The sequence below is a fragment of the Eulemur rufifrons genome, chromosome 8 (genome assembly GCF_041146395.1).
Source record: "Eulemur rufifrons isolate Redbay chromosome 8, OSU_ERuf_1, whole genome shotgun sequence".
Lineage (NCBI taxonomy): Eukaryota > Metazoa > Chordata > Mammalia > Primates > Lemuridae > Eulemur > Eulemur rufifrons.
Window position 1 is genome coordinate 84,107,333 of NC_090990.1, and position 26,235 is coordinate 84,133,567.

The 26,235-nt window shown below is 36.0% G+C and overlaps 1 protein-coding gene and 1 pseudogene across 4 annotated transcripts in view; both read left to right on the forward strand.

Moving 5' to 3' along the window:
• The window catches only part of SUCO (SUN domain containing ossification factor), an 84,475-nt gene that overhangs the window by 1,261 nt on the left and 56,979 nt on the right, over positions 1–26,235 (forward strand). For all 4 annotated transcript variants that reach the window (XM_069478355.1, XM_069478359.1, XM_069478358.1 and 1 more), the window contains exon 2: positions 26,087–26,201. In XM_069478355.1, coding sequence (XP_069334456.1) covers positions 26,087–26,201 — 115 coding nt within the window. The remainder of the gene's footprint in view (positions 1–26,086; positions 26,202–26,235) is intronic.
• On the forward strand, positions 15,051–16,796 carry LOC138389088 (tyrosine-protein phosphatase non-receptor type 11-like; annotated as a pseudogene).

Consider the following 26,235-nt stretch of genomic DNA (forward strand, 5'->3'; position numbering starts at 1 on the left):
GTGTCCTGTTTAGCACCAACACTATTTTCATTTTTATGGATGCCTCATGGATTCAAAAGGCACTGAAGTTGTAGAGTTGTTGCTTACAGAAAATAATACATAAACAAAGGGGAAAAGAAAACACTTGCCTGGCTGAGGAATTTTGATTGAAAGGATGATAGAAGTTTTAGAGAACAAAAAAATTGGCGTTTTGTCTTTCATTCTGAATCCTTTAAATAGAACCAATGACATTCTCCCCTTTCTACTTTTTAATATGTTGAGTACCAAGAAGTTTCTGTAGGAGATGAGTTCACTTGCTGCTTTTTAAATTTACACTTGTAGGTGAGATGTTGTAAGCCTGTATTTTTTTTACACCTTTTTGGGGCTGCCTAGTTGTTCGTAGATTATGTGTTTTCTTATCTCTCCTCTTTCTCTTTGTTGCCCATCTTTAGACCATGTTTTTCTTCATCAGCCCTTGTTGAATTAATTGGCTAAGGCAAAAATTAGACTTTCATTCAGTTTAAAAAGCACCACTGTCTCTGATTTTTTTTGATTGGACGATGAAAACAAAATCGAGCAAGAGAGTGTGGCTCTAAAAATAATTTGTGAATTTAAATTAACTATGCTTCTATTACTTTTGGGAATTTCTGGCTATCTTTTGCTTAAGCTAACCTCAAATTGTTTTCTCAACTTTATTCATTGAAAATAGTGAGAAGATCATGACCTATTAGGGAAAAACATCAGTAGGCCTAGTATTGAAAATAGTAGTCATAGAGTTCTGTAATGTTTGTGGACTACCAGAGTGAAAAACAGGTGTTGAAGGTTTAAGAAAAGAATGTGAAAAGTTTAAGAATTAGTTTAAGAAACAATTGGATTAGAATATTTTTTTTTTTTTTTTTTTTTTTTTTTTTTGAGACAGAGTCTCACTCTGTTGCCCAGGCTAGAGTGAGTGCCGTGGCGTCAGCCTAGCTCACAGCAACCTCAAACTCCTGGGCTCAAGCGATCCTCCTGTCTCAGCCTCCCGAGTAGCTGGGACTACAGGCATGCACCACCATGCCCGGCTAATTTTTTCTATATATATTTTTAGCTGTCCATATAATTTCTTTCTATTTTTGGTAGAGGTGGGGTCTCGCTCTTGCTCAGGCTGGTCTCGAACTCCTGAGCTCAAACGATCCGCCCACCTCGGCCTCCCAGAGTGCTAGGATTACAGGCGTGAGCCACCGCGCCCGGCCGGATTAGAATATTTTGAGGTTTGTTTGGACCACCAAATTTAGAGACTTTTAAAAATAATTATTGCTTAACAAAGCTATTAAAAGCCATTAAAATAGGATGTTTTTCCTTGATATTTTTTTGGAAGGGTGATGGTGAATGAGATTGGGCAAGAGGAGTGGTGCATGGTGATGATTGGTAAAGGATATGTTTTGTCTTTTGAGACTCTTCTTGGGAAGGTGAAATGATAGCACTGACTTACTGGAGGTGTAACTTTTGCTACAAACTGGTCTGGTTTGTCATTTCCCAACATTTCCATTGCCCTTTACAGAAGTGGGTACCAAAAGCCATTGTAGGGTTAGACAAAAAGTTTGCTGAAGAGTTGATGAGCTCCTTTTAGTAGCCATTTTTGTCGTCTTTGTCATTTAGAAATTGTCCCCAAATTTTGTGATACACATGGGTTGAGTGCTATCTGTTTATACTACAATATTTTAGTTTCTAAAGTTTCCTCCCATCCTACCAATATTACTGTATTTTGTTATCACCTTATTTGTACTGTTATTGTTATAGTTACGTAGATTATCATTATGTCTCCCCACTGCTTTTGTCTTTCCATCCTAGTGTACTTACCTTAGATTACCTTTATAGAAAACCATATTATCCATTTCATTATTTATTTTGGTTACTATTTTTTCTTTCTGCATACTTTATGATTCTTGATTAAGTAGTACAGAGTATTCTAGGTATAAATGCACTATAGCTGCAGCACAGAACAATGATAGCTAATATTTGTTGTCTTTTAACTCCGTGTCAGACACGTGGCGTGTGCTTGATATATAACATCTTTACTCTAGACAGGAACCCTATAAAATAGGTTTTAACTTCATTTTGCATTTCACATACGAGGACGTAGAGAGGTTAAGTAACGTGGCAAAGGTTTAGCAGCTAAGTTTTGGAGCTTAGATTTGAACCTAGGCAGCCTGACTTGTAGCACAGGCTCCTGATTACCATCATTCTTTGACTGGAGGTCAGAAGGCCTGTATTCTATATATATAGTTCTTATATCCTCAATATAGGAAAACTGATTCATTTATACCTCACAGGGTTGTTAGGAGAATAAAATGAAATAATACTTATGATAGATCTTTGTAAAACAGTTAGAGTATATTATCTATATATTTCATCATGAAATCATTCAGCCAAGTTTTTTCCCATGCCTACTGTGTACCAGATGTCCTTATGAGCAGTGAAAACCTAAAGATAGGGTGACCAGCTCATCTTGGTTTTAACACTGAAAGTTCCATAAATCCCAGGAATCCCCTGTGTTAGTCCTATTACTGCTGTAACAAATTACCACAAATTTAGTGGTTTAAAACAACACACATTTATTATCTTACAGTTCTGGAGGTCAAGGCCAGAATAAGTCTCACTGGGCTAAAAAAATTAAGGTGTTTATAGGGCTGATTCCTTCTGGAGGCTCTGAGGAGAGAATCCATTTCTGGAGGCATTCTGCATTCTGTGGCCCCTTCCTCACATCACTACTCCAGCCTCCTGCTTAAGTCCTCATGTCGGCTAATGACTGGGCCCTGCCTCTTCCCCTTATGAGGACTCATGTGATTACATTGGGTCCACCCAGACAATCCAGGATAATCTCCCTCTCTCATAATCCTTAATTTAATCACGTCTGCAAAGTTTCTTTTACCATGTAAGGTAACATTCAGGGATTAGGATGCAGACATCTTTTGGGGGGGGCGTTATTCAGTCTACTGTACCCCCTCAGTCCTGGGTGAATTGGGAATGTTGATCATCATCCTGAAGAGGAAAAAGACTTAATCAGTGGATATTCTGAGTATGTACCCTAATTACTAAGACATTGTGCATGTACCTTTAATATGTGCTTAATTGTAAATTGTATGCAGGTGCCAATACAATATTAGTACACATAAATTAACACAAGTTAGATGTTTAGGAAAGATGAGATAAAAAGTACTTTCTTTTAACAGTACCTTTTTGCTCTCAGTAAAATAGTAAGAATTTTTAGTGAGAGCTATGTGATTGATTTACTAGACTTTAATTTTTATTAATACATCATAATATAGATGAGGAATAGCTTGAACTAGTTAGGAATTTTAGTCCTGTTAATTTTTTGTTAATTTGTGCTTGCATTATTATTTTTGCTGTCTTCGCAGAAATTTTTTTTAAAGCTGCTTCTCCATGTTTTGAGGGTCAGTTTAGTTAAAACTGAATGATCCCTACATCTGCTTACCTGGGCATAATAAACCACCATGAATCATAGTGTGCTGGAAGTAGACCTTTGTTTGTGGAACTTCCACTCTTTCCGTGGATTTCTGGCTATAGTCCTTGCTGTTCTTGATCCATGGCCAGCTGCACCTTCAGACCAAGTATGAATCCTTATATTAATCTCAGTAAAACTTAATTTATTTTTTTGTAGACTAAACGAATCTATTCTTCCTACACCCCAAAGGATCATCTTGGATAAGCGCATATTTAGACTAATGGGAAGAGCTTGATGTTTAAACAATTCTCATATGTTTGACAAATATACTTGGTACTTACGAAGGTCTTTAGGAACACCAAAGGAAGAATTTGGATTCTAGTTATGGTTCTGTTAATAACTGTATATCCTTGGACTAGTTATTTCTGTGAGTTTCAGTTCTCATCTATAAAATGGTTTGCAAGATGGATAGTTGAAGATGGGATTCTTTTAGGCAGAGGGTATACATTCTTGTTCTTGGGTTATCTAGAGTGTGAGTGTATGTGAGAAGAGATGGTAAGGGAAGCTAGACTAGGTTTTGAAGGGTGTTGATTATCGTGAAGTTGAATTCTGATTTTAACCTGACACAGGATGAGCAAGTGGAGTAGTTTAAACAGAACAGGAGCATGAGGTCACATTGGTCTTTTAATTCCATTGCTATGGAGAGTCAAGTTGATTGGAGGGGATACACTTTGGAGGCAGGGGGCCCTAAGTGGTGGTCACACAAGGAGAGAGTTGATAGGTAATCTAAATCAAGGTATATCGACCTTTTTGACCTTGGTAATTTTACTGTGTCAGCCCAGCTTTCATTGATTGAAGAGGTTTATTTTTTGATTTGAGCTTATATCTCTGTACCCTTTCATTTGCATTTGCTCTGATATTTTTGCTGGTTTCTTGATCATTTGTTAATATACATAAGTGAGCAGAAAAGTAAAAAGCTAGAAAAATATATAAGCTGTTTTTGTCTTTTGTGAGATGATAAATACAAACATTGAAAATCCCTGTTCTTTATCTTTTATCTAGAGAAATACGTTTGCTTGTTTTCTGTGTCTATCTCTTAACTTTTTAAAGACTCTGAATCTATTTCTTTTCTTAATAAATATTTAAAAGAAATAAAATAGTAAAATAACATTTGCACCCAAATCATTTGGTGACGTCTTAAACAATGACTATTTCTTAAAAAGTGAACTTAATATGAAAGACTGGGGAAAAAAGTTTATCTTTGATCTGGGATATACATTCCAAAGAAAGCATCTGGTACTTAAAAGAGGTGTTGGGACATTATACACAGTATCAGATCCCTTCAGACAGGTTAGATGAAGCCGGATTGCCTTAATACGAAAAGGTCTATGAAAGAAGGTGTGATATGTTTCTGTAAAACTTGAGCACTTGTGTCCAATAAAAGATGACAAATAATTTCTTTATAATATAATTTAAATTATTTTTAAAAGAGCTAGATGTGTTAACATGTTGCCCCTTTAGGTTATTAAACATTTGAGGATATGGTAGAATGGAAGCAGGTGGTAGGGTTGTCAGGCAATGGAAAAAATAAAAGGTATCAGCATTTAACTTACCTTTGAGCATTACTTCATTTTTCAGTTCATGAACTTGTAAATTATTCTTTCACATTTCTCAACAATCTGAATGGAGAAATATGTATAGCTAATATTCCTGTGCTTATAATGAAAAGGAAGAGAGAAACCTGTAAAAAAAATTTAAGTGCTTTATTCTCTCAAGCTATCTTCAGGTAGAAACACTTACATGTATGTAATACTTTTGTATAATAGTTTATGCATTACCAGAAAGAAATAAAATACTCTCTGCTTGAAACTTAATCATGTACTTGTTTCAGATTGTACTTTAGTGCCAGTTGTGTTATCTATTTTTCAAGACCATATTTTAAAGTAATTTTTTTTTTTTTTTTTGAGACAGAGTCTCACTCTGTTGCCTAGGCTAGAGTGAGTGCCATGGCGTCAGCCTAGCTCACAGCAACCTCAAACTCCTGAGCTCAAGCGATCCTCCTGTCTCAGCCTCCCGAGTAGCTGGGACTACAGGCATGCACCACCATGCCCGGCTAATTTTTTCTATATATAATTTTAGCTGTCCATATAATTTCTTTCTATTTTTAGTAGAGATGGGGTCTTGCTCTTGCTCAGGCTGGTCTCGAACTCCTGAGCTCAAACGATCCGCCCACCTCGGCCTCCCAGAGTGCTAGGATTACAGGTGTGAGCCACCGCGCCCGGCCTTAAAGTAATTTTTAAAGTAAAATTGCACATGTCACAAGAGAATGTAAATTGCTTTTGAGTATTTGCAGTATAAGAATGTTAATCCCTTGGAATGAACTTGTTTCATAAATGTAGATTTTTCTGAAGGAAAGTTTGGTTTTATTTTAGAACTTTATAATGAATTGCTAGTTAAAATTATTTTATATTTTACATAAAAGTGACACCTAGCTTTGTTTAGAAAATGTTTTGTAGCATGAACATGATTCATAGATACTAAACTAGTTTTGTATTGTTATGTAGTGTTTGTAACCTACTGGGAGAAAATATTTAAAGCACTAAGAACAATGCCTCACTCATTGGTAAGCGCAATTGTATAAGTTATTCATTCACTTTGGTAATTAATTTGTTGAGTAGAAGTAAGATGGCCTAAGTGTCAGAGTTAGAAATAGAAACCCATCAATTCATTTAAAATATTATAGTTACCCCACAATATACTTGGTGTGGCGAGGGATGCTGAAGCATGAAGCTGGTTGTCACAATACAGATTCTAATGTGGAGGAAAGGACATAAAACTAAGTCAGATCTCTATTGTAGCCCTTTCTTTGCATTACTAATAGTGAACATTTATTGAGTACTTATTTCTATTCCAAGTGCTTTATATACATTAATTAATTTTATCCTCATTACAGCTCTTTTGAGATAGACACTCTTATTTTAAAGATGAAGGAAGGGGAGCACAAAGAAGTTAACAAACTTGCCCAAGTTCTCATAGCTAGTAAGCAATAGAGCCAGAACCTAAGTAGGCCAAGTTCTGAGCCTGTGTTCTCTTAACCACTGTGCTATCTTGTCAGTAGGCTGGAAGATGGTCTTGGGCAAGTTTTTTTTGTTTTGTTTTTTTAAATTTCAGAATATTACAGGAATACAAATGCTTTGGTCACATAAATTGCCATTGCACTGCCTGAGTCAAAGCTACAAGTGTGTCCATCCCCCAGATAGTGTGCACTGCACCCATTAGGTGTGAATTTACCCATCCCCTCCTCCCCCTCCCACCTGCCCGATCCCTGATGAATGTTACTTCCTTATGCGCACATAAGTGTTGATTAAGTATCAATTTAATGGTGAGTACATGTGGTATTTGTTTTTCCATTCTTGTGATACTTCACTTAGAAGAATAAGCTCCAGCTCCATCCAGGATAATAAAAGAGGTATTAGTTCACTATTTTTTTTTTTATGACTGAGTAGTACTCCATGGTATACATATACCATATTTTATTAATCCACTCATGTATTGATAGGTACTTGAGTTTTTTCCACATCTTTGCAATTGTGAATTGTGCTACTGTAAACTATTGAGTGCAGATGTCTTTTTTATAAAATGTCTTTTTTTCCTTTGGGTAGATGCCCAGTAGTGGGATTGCTGGATCAAATCGTAGTTCTACTTTTAGTTCTTTTAGTTATCGCCATATTACTTTCCACAGAGGTTGTACTAGTTTGCAGTCCTTCCAGCAGTGTATGAGTGTTCCTGTCTCTCCGAATCCATGCCAACGTTTGTTGTTTTGGAATTTTTTGATAAAAGCCATTCTCACTGGAGTTAAGTGATATCTTAGTGTGGTTTTGATTTGCATTTCCCTGATGATTAGAGATGTTGAGCATTTTTTCATATGTTTGTTGGCTATTAATCTATCTTCTTTTGAAAAGTTTCTGTTGTTGTCTTTTGCCCACTTTTTAATGGGATTGTTTGGTTTTCTCTTGCTGATTGGCTTGAGTTCTTTATAGATTCTGGTTATCAGCCCTGCATTGGATGTATAGCATGCAAATATTTTCTCCCATTCTATAGGTTGTCTGTTCACTTTAATGATTGTTCCCTTAGCTGTATAGAAGCTTTTTAATTTGATCAGGTTTCATTTATTTATTTTTGTTTTTGCTGTGATTGCTTTTGGGGTCTTCTTCATAAATTCTTTGCCTAGGCCAATATCTATAAGAATTTTTCCAACATTTTCTTCTAGAATTCTTATGGTTTCATGCCTTAGGTTTAAGTCTGTTACCCATCATGAGTTGATTTTTTTGAGAGGTGAGAGGTATGGATCCTGTTTCTTCTACATGTGGCTATCCAGTTTTCCCAGCATTATTTATTGAATAGGGATTCTTTTCACCCCGTTTCTTTACCTGTTCTCTGTGTGTCAGTTTTTTCATCTGAAAATGGCCATGTCTGGATTGGCTTAGGAAGGAATGAACATTAGAATTATTCATGAAGCTTTTAAAAGAAACACACATGCCCAAGACTCTTACCTTGGAGATTCCAACTTTGTGATACTCTTTTGTGCGTTCAAGTCAGTATTACTGGATTAGATGAACTCTGAGATTTTTTGTACATCTAATATTCTAACATAACTGATTTGAATGTTAGTGAACAATACAGAAAGCTAAATTGTATAGTAGTTGCTTAAAGAAGAGAAAAATTAGGGCTGGAGTTCTCAGGGAATGCTTGACTTGGGTTTAAGGAAAATGACGTGTGGTTCATAAACTTTGCTTCTGTGGAAGCAGGTGCTTCATGAGGTGAAATAAGAGGTACTAGTGTTGCTGATATGAATAATGGCTATTTCTCTGTGTGTGTGTGTGTGTGTGTGTGTGCATGTGCACATGTGTCTGTCTGCTTGTCTGACTGCAGTAGGCAGATGGCACTTAATTGTCAAGGAGAAAGAGAGTTATGAGTAAAATAAATAATGTGCTTGATTTGGGTGGGAGTGGCAATAAGCAAACAAACCTGAGGAGAAAGTAAGAGATAAATTTTGGAGATTATGATGGATTTTGCAAGCTGTGCCAAAGAGTTAGAAAATAAAGATCCAGCAAGAAAAGTTGTGTTTCAAGAGTGTTATTTTGACATCATTGTGCTAGATATATTTCAGAGGAGAGAGACTTAGAGGGATGAGTACGGTTGGCCCTACGTATCTGCGGGCTCTGCATCCACAGATTCAACCAACCTTGGATTGAAAATATATTAAAAATCCCCAATAAAAATAATAATACAACAATGAAAATAATACAGATAAAAACAATGGAGTATAACAACTTTTCCATAGCATTTACATTGTATTAGGTATAATAAGTAATCTAGAAATGATTTGAGATATATAGGAGGATGTGTGTTGGTTATCTGCAAATGCCTTTTTATATAAGGAATTTGAGCACCTGCAGATTTTGGTATCCACAGGGTGTCCTGGAACCAATCTCCTGTGGATACCGAGGGACCGTGAGTGTGCTAGAAAGCAATTGGAGTAATTGAGGTTTGTCATAACAAGGACTTAACCTGGCAGTAGAAATGGAGAAGAGGGTGCATTGAGTAAAGATTTTGAGGAAGTAAATGATCTGGTTTGGTGATAGATTGGCAAGCTGGCAATATAGTGCAGTAGATACAGCACTGGGTTAGGATTCACAAGAACTGGGTTTTGGTTTGCCTCTAACCAGCTCTTGTTCAATATCCCCTTTCTGTCATCCATCTCAGTGTCAAGAGATACTTACTTAGGCTTCTGTGTGCTGCAGCCTGTACAGGATTCTGGTGTACAAAACAGAAAAAGTAGGTGCTTATCTTGCTTGGAGTATGGTGTAATTAAGAGAATAAATTCTAGGACCTAAAATTAAGAATTTGTGAAAAGTGTTCAAAGAGAAAAGAAACGTTAAGTGGTTTTGATATTTTGTTTTTTTGACTTGGGCAATTAGAAGAATTGGTGGTGTTGAAAAGAAATGGAGTACTTGGCAACGGGTTTGGAAGGGGAAGGAGCTGCTAGTTGGAGATAAGTAGAATATCCAAGTGGAGATATTGCATAGGCACCTGAAATGCAGACATTTAGGCTGGAGTTGTATACACAGAGGGAATCATTTTTGAAACAGAACATTTGACTTTTGAGACAGAACGTGGAGCTTCTGAAAAAAATTAGAATAAAGAAAGGTCCCGGCTGGGTGCGGTGGTTCACGCCTGTAATCCTAGCACTCTGGGAGGCCGAGGCGGGTGGATCGCTCAAGGTCAGGAGTTCGAGACCAGCCTGAGCAAGAGCAAGACCCCGTCTCTACTAAAAAAAAAAAAAAAAAAAAAAAATAGAAAGAAATTATCTGGCCAACTAAAATATGTATAGAAAAAAATTAGCCGGGCATGGTGGCACATGCTTGTAGTCCCAGCTACTCGGGAGGCTGAGGCGGTAGGATCGCTTAAGCCCAAGAGTTTGAGGTTGCTGTGAGCTAGGCTGATGCCACAGCACTCTAGCCAGGGTGACAGAGCGGGACTCTGCCTCAAAAAAAAAAAAAAGAAAAGAAAGGTCCCAAGCAGAGTAAAGCTCTGAAAAGAAGGAGGAAACTGTTTGGAAAGAAAAGATGAAAAGAGGTTTAAGGAGGTCATTTGAATGGTCAGCAATATAAAATGTCTTAGATAAGGCTGAAGAACTTGAAAACTGAGAAAAAGAACTTCTTTTCAAAAGAGGGAAGTGGTTGATAAGGCTTTGGGAATAGAAATAGAAGACATTTGGAGAGCTGGTAGGCGTGAGTTCTCATATATTTGTTTGGCATCCAGGAGAAACAGAAGAATGCTTACGTTGAACAAAACAGTTAAAGGCTAGAGTTATCTTATACTAGTATCCTTCAACCCATTCTACACAGTGCCACTAGATTTTCCTTACTAATACACAACTTTGAGTATGGCAGTCCCTTGATAAAACATCTTTCAGAGGCATCTCTCTTTTGCCTGAGGATAAAAATTTAAACTCTGATGTTAAATGCCTCAAGGTTTGGCCCAAACCTACTGTTGTAGCTTTATTTTCCACTGTTCCTTATATAGGCTTTTGGTTTTAGCATGGTTGATCTGTTGGCCTGGTAGTAATTTATTTGGAGAATGTCTTTATAGTTTTGAATTGAAAATTAAAGTAATGAAAGTATTGTGTCTTGTTTTATAGGCTAAATACACCTTAACCAATTTCTTAAAATACACTATTATTAAGTAAGCTTAGTGTATGATTATTTCCAGCAGCTTTGAGGACAAATTGTAGTGGCCAAAATTTTAATGATAGGTTCAGATAGCAAAACAGAACATACTACATTGTATAGTAAGTGCTTCCCTATGTTGGATCAATGAAATTATAGGTCAATTTAGTGACACAGTCCTCTGATAGAATTTGACATGTGGAATATTTAAGAGAATCCAAGACCAATCCTACATCAGAGTGAAGATTAAAGGGCAGAACCACTGAAATTCAAAGGTTTGATTAGAAGCAGGCACTAGAACAGAGCTTTCTTCAGCTTAGCTGTACAGTTCCATGTGATTTGACTGTGGACTGCTGAGGCAGCCAAATAGAATAAAAACTGGAAGGAGAAAGGAGCCTAGTGAGCCCTTACATACTAGCAGACAGACCAAGCAAAAGACAGGCAACTTTAAAAGAGCCCCAGACTGCTAACTGGTTAAGAAGAATATCTGTCTTTTAATAAAACATTGTAATTGAAAGAAAATAGGGTGCTTATTAAGCAAAGGCACTGAAGCCCAGTGATCTTTTGGTCTTGTTTTATTCCTAGTGTGTTTGAGCAACATGGCTTCCATGTTATTCACTCATTTCCCACAAGTCTCTTAATACTTCATAGGATTTCTGTAAATGTTTTCAAATTTCCAGGCAGTATTGTTCAAAAAAACTGTAATTTTCACGGTTACTTTAACCATACTGCCCTAATTGAATGCCTGGCACTATATTTCTGTACAAGGGATTAGATTGAATTTATGTTTAAAAAGCAATTCTTCACTGCCCAGTTCGGTTCTTTTACCACAAAGTCTTTTCTGATTATCCCTTTCCTAAGCTCTTTTTTTTTTTTTTTTAAGAGACAGGGTCTTGCTTTGTTGCCTGGGCATGAAGGCAGTGGCATGATCATAGTTCTCTGCAACTTCAAACTCATGGACTCAAGTGATCCTCCTGCTTCAGCCTCCCAAGTAGCTGGGACCACAGATGCACACCACTATGCCCGGCTAATTTTTCTATTTTTTGTTGAGGTGGGAGCTTGCTATGTTGCCCAGGCTGGTCTGGAACTCCTGACCTCAAGTGATCCTCCTGCCTTAGCCTACCAAAGTGCTAGGATTACAGGCCTCCCCTAAGCTCTTATTGAAAACTTTTACAATCCATAATTAAAGTAGGCACTCAATAGATCACTGTTCTGGGAACAGGGCAGTAAGTTCTCTGCTCTGGAGGTGCTTAGTCTTACGTGAGAAACAGAAAAATAAACAGTTAATTTCAGTTCAGAGTGTGTGTGCTTAGGTAGAGATACCAAAAGGGCTGTAGGAATTTAGAGTTGCCCCCAAAGAAAAGAAGAATTGTAAGGATTTAGTCAGGTTTTGGATGGTGGGGAGTAGGAGTAGGGGCAGAACATTCTTGAAAGAGAGAACAGCATGAGCCAGAGATTTGGAAGCATGAGACAGCATAGTTTATGTTCAAGGAACAACTATAGGTAGTTCTGTATCATTGAAGCATAAAGTGGGAGGCAAGGAGTAGCAGGAAATATGAAACTGAAGACTTAGACAGTAGCAGAATTTTAGAGATTTTTAAATATGTGAAGAGAAGCTTGAATTTTGTCACGTAGATACTGGAGCCCATACGAGGTCTTAAACAGGTGAGTGGCAGTCTGATAATTTAGTGTTGGGTTTTTGAAAGTGGTGTGAAGGATTTACTTGCAGAGATAGCAAGATAGGAATTACCAAGATCTGTTAGGAGGTTGCTCTAGGTAGATGAGGGCAGTCATAATGAGGATTGAGAAATGCTTTAAAGGAATTTGGAATAAAATAAACTAGAGGTTGTAAAGGGAGGGACAAGGCAAAGGAATAGTCACAGATGTTTTTCAGGTTTCTAATTTGAGGACTGGGTGGATAGCAGTACCAAATGGTGGGATCTGAGGATATAGGAGGAAGAGGTTTGGAAAAGGAAGATAATGTGTTCAATTTTGGATTTAGTTGTTTTTTGAGATATTTTGGAATATAAGAGAACTTTTATATTCCAACTTTTAAGTGTTATATACACCAACTTTTAAATGAACTTTATTCATTTGCAATATTAATATAGGGTATCATTGAAGGGTTTTAAGGAATGGATCAGTCTTGAGAAGATATTAAGGGATAAAGGTAAAAGTTTTGATTCCCATCTGCTAAAACCCACAAGAGTAGCTGAAGTCTCCCATATAGAATATAGAGGGAAAATTCAGAACAAAACCCTGGGAGCATCAGAATTTAAATATTGAGCAGAAGAAGCACATCGAATGGGACTCAGAAGAAAGAGAGAGATGAGAAGCAGAAGTGTGTAATTTGAAAAATCAAAAGAGGAGAGAGTTTCAAGTGGAAGCAATAGTCAAAGGTGCTGCATGTAGCAGGGAAATCAAAAAAGGTAAATTCTGCCACACCATACCAGTTTCAGTGGTATATTGAGGGCAGAGACTAGATTTCAGTGGGCTGAGGACTAGAAGAAGGTAAAGTAGTTGAGATTACAGGTATACACTACTCTGAAATTTGATAAGTGAAAGTAGATACAAAATGTAGTGGTTGATAACACTAACATTTGAGAGCATATTCTATGCCAGGCTAAGCACAGCACATACATTTATTTAAGTTTCTCATAATAACTCCATTTTACAGTGATGATATGGATGCATACAGATTTTATAACTTGTTCTAGATTATATAACTAGTAAGTGAGGGGGAGCTGGATTAAAACTTGGGTCTTTTGACTCTGGTGTTCATGCCCCAACCACTATACTACACGGCCTTCATATTTATAGCTTGCCACTATTAAAATCATCATGTTAATCAGTACTCTTCTTTTGTGATAGTTCATGTATTTTTGTCTTGCATTATAACTCACCTTGACTGGTATCACCCAATTCTCGAGTGAATGGATCAGTGTTATTTTCTCAGCTTTCTTTTCATTTATCTGTTGGCCAAAAAATATTAGATGTGAAATGTAGCAATACAGAAAGATCATAGGCTTTGGAGAGAGAGAGATGTTAGTTTGCAGACCCAAGTTGAGTGACTTTGGGCAAGTTACTTCTGAGCTTCACTTTCTTTATTTGTAAAAATTAGATTGATACTTTAATACAAAAGTCTTAACAAATTAAGAAAATGATTATTTTTTTCTTCTAAAAACATTAGATGTTTAGGATTGGATTGATTATACTCAGTTTATGCCACACTCAAGTTTCCCTTTTTGCTGTGTTTTGCATTATTACTCCTTTCTTTTATCTTCTATCTTCAGTCTTACTTCTCTCAACCCCCATCTTAGGCATTCACCCTAGAGTAAATTTGGTGAGTGTTTTTCCAGTTAATCTTCCATGTATTTATTTGGATGTATATTTTCTTCCAAAATAGTATTATTTTGCTTGTATGTTTTAACATTTACATAAATGGTATAATGCTATTAATCTCATTCTTTTTCTTACTTTTTTCCACTTGCACTTCTTTTTAACTTGCTTTAGTTGCTAGAGTAATTATAAAAATGAATTCTAAGTAGTTTATGAGGTGGCAAATGCCTTCAGGAAGCCTTTTGTCCGTTCATTCATTCAGCATGTATTTATTGAGTACTTTGTGTTTAGGCTGCTTCCAAAAGGAGACGTTGTGCCAGTGATTAACGTTAAGAGTATTCTGTTCCAGTTGCCTATCTTGATATCCTGGTATCATAATCTAATTAGAGTGGTTTTATAATCTTAATTATCTGGCAAGCTGAATCACATGCCTTTGCTTTTTTTTTGTTAGCTTGGACCACTTTTTCCCTTATGATATTTAAAACAGTAGGATCCTGCAGATATTTTGATAGGAGTTACATTTGAAGTGATAAATTACTTTGGGAAGAACTGATATCTTTACATTTTTGTTACCATCATTCCATCCATGAACATACTATATCTTTAGAGTTAAAAAATTTTTCTCTATAAATGGTAGTGAATTATTTTTCTTAGATTAATTTCTAAGTTATTTTATATTTTTTGTTAGTATTGCTAATAGCTTCTTATTTTCTTTTTGGTTTTTTGGGAAGAAAATACTGAATTTTTTGTTTTCTATATTTTTAAATTGAGATAATTTATATACAATGAAGTATATAGGTGTTCACTATATAGTTAGATTGGTTTTGACAATTGCATACACCTATGTAACCCATACCCCATCAAGATATAGAATAGGGAGAACCGTCTGGGATCCTGAGGCCTGGAGGAGGTTCTGCATGTGGCCAGCTGGTTGCTCTGCTCCACATCTGGTGCAGTCCCAAGTGGGCCTTCTCTGGGCTAGCCTGATGTGACTGAGCTCAAGGGAACCTGAGCAAGGAGTGCGTCCATTGCAGAGCCAGAGGAGTGGGAGAAACATGACATCATGGACATGGTTTCACCTAAATATCACTGACATGGAGACAGAAAACCTACTGTTGACAAGAGGAGCTGATGGCAGTTTTTTTGCAAGGGTTAGTAAAAGTAACCCATAGCTGTCACCGACATCAGGATTCAGAACACTGGTGATTACTATGACCTGTATAGAGGGGGAGAAGTTTGCCACTTGGGCTGAGTTGATCCAGTATTACATGGAACATCATGAACAATTAAAACAGAAGAATGGAGATGTTAGTGAGCTTAAACATCCTCTGAACTGTGCAGATCCTACCTTTGAATGACAGGTGGTTTCTCAGGCACCTCTCTATGAAAGAAGCAGAGAAATTACTAACTGAAAAAGGAAAACATGGCAGCTTTCTTGTGTGAGAGAGAGCCACACTGGAGATTTTTTTTTCTGTGTGCTCAGGTTATGACAAAGGGAGGGCAGTGATGCCAAGTCTAAAGTGACCCATGTCATGATTCACTGTCAGGAACTGAAACATGATGTTAGTGGAGGAAAATGGTTTGATTCTTTGACAGATCTCATGGACTATTATTACAAGAAGAATTCTGTGGTAGAAGCATTGGGCATAGTATTACAACTCAAGCAGCCCCTCAGCACAACTCATATTAATGCTGCTGAAATAGAAAGCAGGGTTCAAGAGCTAAGCAAATTAGCTGAGACCACATATAAAGGCAAACAAGGCTTTTGGGAAGAATTTGAGACACTACAACAACAGGAGTGCAAATTGCTCTACAGCCGTAAAGAGAGTCAAAGGCCAAATAAATAAAAACAAAATAGATATAAAAGCATCCTGTCCTTTGATCATGCCAGGGTTATCCTATACGACAGTGATCTCATTTCACATTACATCAATGCAAATATCATGCTTGAATTTTAAACTTAAGTGCAATAATTCAGAGCCCAAATAGTGTTATATTGCCACACAAGACTGTCTGCAAAACATAGTGAATGACTTTTGGCAGATGGTATTCTAAAAAAAATGCCTGAGTGAATGTCATGACAATGAAAGAATTGGAGAGAGGAAAGGGTAAATGTGTTAAATACTGGCCTGATGACTATGCCCTAAAAGAATATCGGGTTGTACATTGGGAACGTTAAAGAAAGTGCTGCTCCTGACTATACATTAGGAAGAAAACTTAAACTTCCGAAGGTCGGACAAAGGAATACAGAGAGAACGGTCTGGCAGTATCACTTTTGGACCTGGCCAGACATGGAGTGTCTGGTGACCCTGGGAACCTGCTGGACTTTTTGGAGGAGGTCCTCCATAAGCAGGAAAGCATCATGGATGCAGCGCTGGTCATGGTACACTACAATGCTGGAATTGGCCAGACAGGAACATACGCTGTGATTGATATCCTTAGTGACATCATCAGAAAGAAAGGTGTTGACTCTGACATTGACATCCATCCAGATGGTGCGGTCTCAAGGATGTTCCATACAGGAGCACAGTACTGATTTATCTATGTGGCTGTCCAACATTATATTGAAACACTACAGCACAAGATTGAAGAAGAGCAGAAAAGCAAGAGGAAAGGGCACAAATGTACGAATATTAAGTATTCTTTAGCAGACCAGACACGTGGAGATCAGAGTCCCCTCCCATCTTGTACCACAATTCCACCCTGTGCAGAAATGAGAGAAGATAATGCTGGAATCTGAAAACGTGGGCCTTATGCAGTAATAGAAAAGTTTCAGACGAGAAGACCTGCCAAAACTTTAGTACAGGGATAGATGTGGACTTTCACCCTTTCCCGAAAAAGATCAGGAACAGGTGCAAGAAAGTTTATGTGAAGAATGAATTTGGATTTGAAAGGCTTACATTATTATGGTTACCTTTTGATAAGCAAAATTTGAAACCATTTAAAGACCACTGTATTTTAACTCAGCAATACCTGATTTCCAATTACTCATTTCCTCAGATAAGAAGAAATTATCTCTAAAATGTAGATAATGTTAGATTTTATAGAATTTTGTTTTAAATTGAGGAAGCAGTTAAATTGTGCTCTGTATTTTGCAGATTATGGAGATTCAAATTCTATTTATGGGCTTTTATTTCCTTTTTATAATTTGAATTTTTTTTGCTCTTTGTGGGGGATGATAGGGCACCTGTAAGAAGAAATGATTTGGGAAAATTAAGTAACAACGTTCTAGAGAAGTGAGCACAATCTCATTTACCATTCTTATCCAGTAGTGGATAATTCATTTTGATGGCTTCTTTTCTTTTTCTTTCTTTCTTTTTTGGTTAAATAATAATTAAGCCAGTGCCTGAGACTGTTAGAAGCTTGCTGTCTACCTTGGCATTGCCATTACAGAATCATGAGGAAAAACATGGAAATTTATCAATTCGGATAAGAGATGTGTTTTCTCAGCAGATGACCAGTTACTTTTCAGCTGTTGACTGAGAAGTTTGTGGTGGAAAAACATTTGCTATATTTTCTTTGCATTTGAGTAATTGTCTTGTATTTAGGGAAAAAAGGGCATCTATGGATGACCAGTGTTTTGGTTGTCAAATGTTGCTGACAAACCACCCCAAAACTTAGTGGCTTAAAACAACCCCTCCCCAAATATTCTTCAGTCTGAGCTGGGCTCAATTGAGCTGTTCTGCTGGTCTTGTGGGGGGTCATTCATGTGTTCAGCAGGTTGGCTGAAACACTGGGATGGCTGGGCTTCTCTTTCTGCATTCGGTCTTCAGGGTCTCTCTTTCACGTGGTCTCTTTACTGGCGGGGTAGCTAGTCCTCTTTCACGTAGCCCAGAGCTCCCAAGAGCTTTATTAATTAAACAAGTCTCAAGTCCAGCCTAGATTCAAGAAGAGGGCGTGAAGTGGAGGTGCAGTTCATTGGGTGACCACCAGTCTAACAGACAGTCACAAACAGTGCCATGGAAAACCAATTATTATTAGCAAAAGTAGAAGCTGCTGGTGACCTTGGGAAGCTGAAGCTGCATACGGTAACTGGTATAAGCTGAAAGTCAGACTGAGAAAGAAAGAGAGGATCTTCAAGAAACTTCCTGAACCAGTTCTGCCAGCTCTGATTGTATTTTCTGAAAGATCACTCAGGTAAACTCATCTTGTAAGGATGGATGTGTTTAGGGGAACAGAGCTTTTGAGAACAGAACCACCTCATCATTGAGGTATCCACAGACTGTGGGAAATGTGATGCTTTCTTAATGTAGCTTTATTTTAGTCAGGCTACAGTGAGAAGGAGCAGTCTGAACAGACCTGGCCAGATTGAATAGCTCATTTTTGTTTTAACCAAGCATTATGATTTGCTAATGATCTGCTTTAAGTGCTAGTGTTCTACCTTAAATAATAGTCTCCTCATTCACACTCTTCTGGCCTTGGCTCCTAAAAGGAAGGCCTAGATCCAGGCCTGGTAGTGGTTCTTTTCTGAGATATTTCACTCCCTTGAAACCCTGAGGTAGTTTGGGAGCACAGTGGCTGCCATTTTCACAGACAAAATGTTTATTGATTTCCACACCCGCCACCTCCACCCCGAGCCCCTTCCCCTGCCCCAGTATCTCCTGAACTTAGGATTCCTTCAGAACACAGGTGGGGCCTGAAGGTATTACTTTATTAGGGGAATGTAATGACTACTGTCTTCTTGTCAAGCCTGTAAAGAAAGAGATCCTGATTCAGTATTTGCAACAAGGATCTTGAATCCTGTCCTTTTCAATTGCATTATCACATTGATTTTCCTTTTTATTTTGTGGTAACGTTTTGACTTGACTTTGGGGGAAAAGTCTTTCACCAGCATTCAAGGGTTTGATTGTACAAATATATCTACTGTATTAGCATCTTTGCCTGTAGCTTAAGGTCAGTTGTTTTTGCACTTGGAATGGAAATACCTGATCTTGGCTAGCTTTGTTTCAGGACCTTGATTTCATTTAGATTTCCCTCCAGGAGGTCAGTCAGTTATCATGTTGTTATAATAAATTTACACCAAGACAAGATTTATCATAGTCCTGAGATTGCTAAGGTTTGTCATGTGTTTGGTAAGAGGTGATTGCAGGTTCTTAGATGAGGTGGCTTTACATGGGTTGGAATCAGGCAGAGGGGCTGGGATGATGGGGGCTTGAGGTGCAGGTTTAAAAAAACAGTGGAAATGAAAGTTCCAAAGAAGTGATTTCAAGGAAGTCAAAGGGTCCAGGCCAAAGTGGTCAGTAATGGGTGAATCAGGTTACCTGGAAAATAGGTGAGATGTATGTATGCAGTCTACTTCTAGGTTGCTGGTAGACATTAAATATGCATACTATTCCATAGCTGGCTAAGTATATTAAAATTATAAGCATTGGATTTTACATTTGAAGTGAAAGAATTATCTGGCACATGGTATTGGAGTTTTAAAAAAAGCCAAATTTTAGAGTCTCATGTCTGGCTTGTGGCCCTTCTGAAAGTTATGGTCATCACTCCCAGCGAAATCAATGCCTTTTCAGACATGACTAAAAGGGATGATGATAAAATAGAGGTAGGACTTTCTTGGTATGTGTGCATTTGTTACAGAGCCCTGTTGCTTTGGAACAGCCAAGAAAATGATCAAGATTATTTTTATGGGTTATTTTACTGAGGATTTTAAGAACTAATATAACATTGTGGGTTATTTCTAGTTCAGGGGAATGTGGAAAGGTATGTAATTGTGAGGTGTTTTGTTGTAGGTAAATAGTCTATAGGGGAAACTTAGAGTGTAGACATAAATACAAATCCAGTGCAGTTTTGTTTTCTTTATGTTTTTGGAGGAATAAAGTTTTATATAACAAGTGCATGACCTCCCTGATTCCAAGATGCCTTTATTAGGATCTGTATTAGCCCTTAATTTTGTTGAACTCTTTTTCTTTTTTCCTCTTGAAAAATAAGTTTTAAATCTGTATCACCGTCTTTCCTTGATTGGTTTTGCCAGAGGTTTGTTTTTTAGTATTTTCTTCAAAGAACCAACTTTTGGTTTTCTTAATATTCTTTGCTATTTTTTTGTTCTCTATTTTAGTGATGTCTGTCCACATGTATCCTTCCTTGTTTCTTTGCATTTGCACTTTTTTTTTTTTTTAATCTTTTTGAGTGGAAAGATTAGCTCTTTTGTTTTCAGTGTTTGTCTCCTAATGTGTTCAAAAGCATAGTTTTCTTGCTGCTCTCTTATCTGCATTCCACCAATTTTGACTGGTAATCTTCTGCAAAAGTATTTCATAATGTTCTTTATTGTTTCCTCTTTAACTGAAGGATTATTTTGCTAATTATTTCTTGCTTCCAGGCTTGGGAAATTGTAAACTGTCTTTTTGTTACCTCAAATTTTGTTGCAGTGTGGTTAGAAAGTATATATAGTCTGTTAGATCTTGAGTCTTTAGAATTTGAGGCTTATTTTGAGTCTTTAGTTTATGGCATTTGAGAAATATTCCATATGTGCTTGAGAAGAATGTTTAGTTTGTTCTTGTATAAAATTCTGTATATTTGACCAAGTTTATTTCTTATATCTACTAGAAATCTCTTGTTTCCAAGTAGCTTTTTCCACTTAATCTGTTATTTTGTGAGAGGTAATTTAAAATAGGCAACCATACTTTCTGATTATTATGTTTCTACCTGTAACTTTGTCAGTGCTTGTGGTATATATTTTGTATTGTTAGCTGCATTATACTTATAATCATCATTTCTTTTTACTAATAGATAATCTCTATTATAATGCTTTTCATCTCAAGTTTGATTTTTGTCTTAATTAGAATTGCTACTTTCTTTTTATGTTTTCTTAACACTATATATATTTACTCAGATTTTTAATGATTTTTAATGAGTTGAAAGTTAACTGCTAATGTTTCTTAACAGGGCTCTGTATCTAATGTAATATCTGCTACTTACTGGGTAGTGTTAATGTGCTTTTAAAGTTTCTTCATTAAAACTCAGGAGAAAACAATTCATTTGAAAGTTTGATAGACTCCAGTTTAGTTTTTTTCCCTTCCCTGCAGTTATCAGGCTTGTCCTATTTGCATATTAGCATATTATTTATTGTACATTAATGTGTCTTTCTGGAATCATTGCACTATTTTGCTAGATTTCTTTGATAGGATTATAAAAGTGATTGTTAAAGATAGTTTAGTATCTCTGTGCTGGGCAGATGTGAAAAGGTATCATTCTAAGCCACTGGATATCATTTTAAAAGTGTTTCTTCAGTCAACTTCATGTTAAAGAATGTTTTATCAACCTTCTTGATGAAATCTTCCTTGGCATATTAAAGAATATTTTCTGCCTTCTTACTGAAGTCCTTCTTGGCTCTTCAGTTGCTATATCTTTTAAAAAAACTTTCCCAAGTCCATCTCCTGTTTTCTTTTGTAAGAACTAATTGATTTTCCTTTTCCCCTAACACTTAGTCTTAACCATTATTTTTTGAAACATATAGTTGTAACACACCCTTAAAACAACAGGACGCTTGGTGCAATATTAAATATTGTAGGTAGCCACTACAAGAAAAACTTCAGTCACTACACATTCAAGTGGAAAATACTCCTTCAAGAAAAAAAATATGATTTTTAGAATGAAAGCAATCAGGTTTAAGAAAAGACTAAATTCCCAGAATATGCCAGTTGAACCTAGGCATTCATTTCTTCTGGTGTTATTTGGATGACAACATTCATTACTTCTGTACCTGTAGTATTTTTTAAAAACTCTAGTAACCATTAAGCTATAATCTAAAAGAGGTTTTATGAAAATTATAGGTAAATAATAAATATTTGTTAATAGATTAATATATAGTCTTAATATAGATTAATACATATATAGTCTAGTAATATGCATTAAGCATATTTCTTGTATATGGAGAGTGAACAAAAAGGATGAATATGTTAATGATGTAAATGAAAAATTAAAATTGAGCATTCAATCGTTCTTAATTCAATTCCTGTTAAACTCTATACAGTTTATAATTTATGCAGATGTTTTTTGTCTGTTTGAAAGAGTTCTAGTCTGGCAACTGTACCCAGGCTGAGTATTAAAATAATACATGTATGTGAAAAGCAGGTATAGTATTCAATTCTCTTTTTTTCTTTCTGTTTTAAAAATTGACAATTCCAAAACTTTTTCTTATGGGAATTTAAAAATACAGCCTTCTGAGAAATGTGTCATTAGGTGATTTCATCATCGTGCAAACATCATAGAGTGTATTTACACAAACCTAGATGGTATAGCCTACTACACACCTCGTCTGTTGCTCCTAGGCTACAAACCTGTACAAGCACGTACTGAATTCTGTAGGCAATTCAATGGTAAGTATTGGTATATCTAAACATAGCAAAGGTACAGTAAAAATATGGTGTTATGATCTTATGGGACTACCTTTGTATATGTGGTTCGTCATTGACCAAAATGTTATGTGGGACATGACTGTATATGCACATGGTCAGTCAACTTTCAAATAGTGAGTAACATAAAAGTTGTCAATCATTTTAAACTGAGGGGGAGTGTCAAGGAGTTAAAGATCGCCATTTATCTTGATGTGATTTCTGGTGCTGAGCTTCTTAGAGGTCTAGAAAGAAACTCATTTAATTAGGATTGGGATTTTCATAGTACAATTTTAGCAAGTTGCTTAAGTAGCATGGAATCTGGCCCATTTAGTCATGCAACAAAGTGCTGTCAAGCCATTATTAGTGTGATCCACTGGATCTTAATCAAGGAGGTATGTATCTAATTCATTTGGGGAGACTTGTTGAAAGTAAGGACCCCATTAATTGAGATTCATTTTTGTTTAGTGGATTTGGGATATTTCATGTTACTCTGATGGTTTAAAATTTCTTTACTGTTATTACTTGGTGACAATTTTTATCTATTTTAGGCCTTTTCTTATGCAGAATGTTAAGGTTGTCTCTTATGGATGTATCCTCTGATTTTAGAGGCCTGATACTTATCACAGATTGCTTCTCTTGTACTGTGTACATACATGTTTTCTATAACTCAGATGGTAAGTCCTTGAGCTCACAGTCTCATATAGCTTTGAATCTCCTATGGAAGTTGTATTTTTTCCTGTGGGGATCTGTATTTTCTAAAAAACTCAAACAGTATATCTGCTTTAATTAACATTTGTCCTTAAATGGGAATTGGGGAGGGCAAATCAATTTATATGTGGTAGTTTCGCCTTATCCAGCAGTTTCACTTTCTGTGGTTTCAGTTACTGGTGATCAACTACAGTATTAAATGGAAAATTCAAAAAATAAACAATTTGTAAGTTTTAAATGTTGTGCTGTTCTAAGTAGCATGATGAAATCTCATGCTGTCCCACTCTTTTCTGCCACGGACATGAGTCGTCCAGGCTTTCTGTTCTGTCTATGCTACCTGCTTGTTATTCCCTTAGTACCTGTCCCAGTTATCAAATCGACTGTTGTGGTATCTCACAGTATTTGTGTTGAGGTTAGCCTTTATTTTACTTAGTAATGGCCCCAATATGTGAGAGTAGTAATGCTGGCAGTTTGGATATGTCAAAGAGAAACTGTAAAGTACTTCAAGCGAAAAGGTGAAAAAATTCTTGACTTAATGAGGAAAGAAAAACGATTGTTTGCTAAGGTTGCTAAGATCTACAGTCAGAATGAATCTTCTATCTGTGAAATTGTGAAGAAGGAAAAAAAATGTGTCCTTGTTTTGCTGTTGCTTCCCAAACTGTAAGCAGTAAGGCCACAGTGCATGATAAGTGCTTAGTTAAGATGGAAAAGGCATTAAATCTTTGGGTGGAATACATGAACAGAAACATTCTGATTGGTGGCAGTTGGGTTTGGTACTATCCTTGGTTTCAGGCACCCACTGGGGGTCTCTTCGGAGGATAAGGGGAAACTACTATATATAATTTTTTTTTTCAGGAAAAAAAATATTTCAGCAGCTCTTTTTAGGTAGGGAGAATATCTGGAGTAATGGCAATAATTAAAGGTTCATTTCTGAAAATTCAGAATTTAGGGTAATGGAATTTGATTATATGATAGTAAAAACAAGCATCATGAGATTTAATGTCCATTGGCTATCTTTTCACACAGTGGATATTAGGGCTTACACACACACACAATTCACACACAGATTATAAAACTAATGCATGCTCATGGTAGAAAGTATAGAAATGGATTAAAAATGAAGGGGCATAATCATCAAAATTCTTATACCCACAGTTTTCGATGTTTGCCTGCAAACTTTTTGGTATCCAGATATATATGCTAAGATTGCTGTATGCATAACTTTTGTATCCTGTTAATATTGTAGAATGAAAATTTCCAATAAAAATTAAACATTATTTTAGTTTGTTTTTACATTTTCCTTAAAGTTCTATATAGGCAATATATTCTTGTTCAGATTTCAAAAGTTATAGATTATACAATGAAAACTATGTTTCTACTGCCATTGATAACACACCCATCAGCTTTCATTCATGGAGGCTTGCAAAATGATACTTTAAAAAAAAATTCTTTCAGAGACATTTATGGACATACAAATGTCATACATGGGTAGCATACCACATAATATGTACCTTGCTTTTTTCCTTCTTTACTTTTTAATGTGTTCATAGTTTAAAAAATCAAGTAGCTCTAAAAGGTTTTTTTATTTTTCAAAGAAGCCATTCCCTCCTTTCTCTTTCCTCATTTTCTCTTTTCAAGGAAACCACTTTCTTGTCGTAGCTGATTAATTTGATATTTACCTCTTTTTCTCTAAAATAATTGCTCGGTAAATAGTAATGGTTTTCAGATCTTCGTTATGTTATTTTGAATTGTGTGAAATTAACATTTTTCCACGTAAAAGAATTGTCAAATATTGGCAATTTCAAAAGGTTCTACTTAATAGAAGATTTCTTGATAAGTTTATATCTTGGTATTTTACTGTTTCTATTGCAAATGGGGTAGTCTTCTTATATTACATTTTATAACTGATGGTGATGGTTTGAATATGGAGTCTGTTGATCTGTTTCTTAATTTTATATCCAGGAATATAATTTTTACATCTAGGACTTCTTTTATAAGGTGATTTTTTTCATATTTTCCAATTATATAAACTCATTATCTGCAGCTAATGCAGGTAAACTCATTATTTGCAATTAATGATAATTTTATTATCTCCTTTTCCAGTTTTATATCTCTTTTATCATGTTTTATAGTACTGGTGATAATGGGCATATAGGGGTGTTTTTAGGTTTCTTCACTAAGTATGATATTGACTTTTAGGCTTATATATTCTGCATATATTTCCTATGTTAAATATATACTTTTTCCTATTTTAGTCTTGATTTTAAAAATCTTGATGGATATATAAGTTTGTCAGATATCTTTCATCGGCTATGGAGATAATCATAAGTTATTTTTCCTTGATATTTTTACATGGCCAATTAAATAAATAGATTTTATTATATTAAACCAGTTTTGAATATCAGAGTTAAACTCCACTTGAGTAGTATATGCCTCTGGTATGTTCCTAGGGAGTTTCTTTTTTATCGTTTTTTTTTTTTTTTTTTGAAGTTTTGCATCTTCGAAGCACTGCTAACCTGTAGTATTCATTTGTATGTGTGCTGTTTCTGTTAATTTTTGCTCTCATTCTTATGTTTCCTTTGTAAACGTAATTTGGAAACTTCTATGCTTTGAAATCATTTATTAATAGGTAACTTTAGAATTATCTGTTCTTAAATATTTGGTAGAATTTAGAATAACATTGGCTTTTGGTACTTTTTGAGGAGGTTAGCTATTTGACAACCTTCTCTGTTCCTTTTATGATAATTATCAGATACTGCTTCTGTGAAGTCTGTTGTACCTTCATAAAATTCATAATGCCTTACTTAGAATGCTGATAATGTTTATGTTTTTCTTAGGGCACTAAATAAAAAGTCCTTGTCTTGTGTACATTTATCTTCATTATTAAGTTGTTAAGGGTATAGGGTAGGAACCATCTGTATGTTTATTGCCTCAAATTCTAACCCCTATAGGGAATATGTTGACTTAACAACTTTTCCTCCTTTCTTTCCTTTTTTTTATTGTTGGTGGCGGCGGCGGCAACGGCAACGGTGGTGGGTGTTTTACAGGCTTCCCAGTTGGCGTGTATGTTGTAAAGAAAGTTCTTCAGCTTCAGCGTCATCATATTACTCTCAAGACGTAAATTGTGCACTAGAAAATGAAGATGTACGATTCCAGAAAAAGGTACCTTAAATAAAGTTGACATTATAATTTTTGT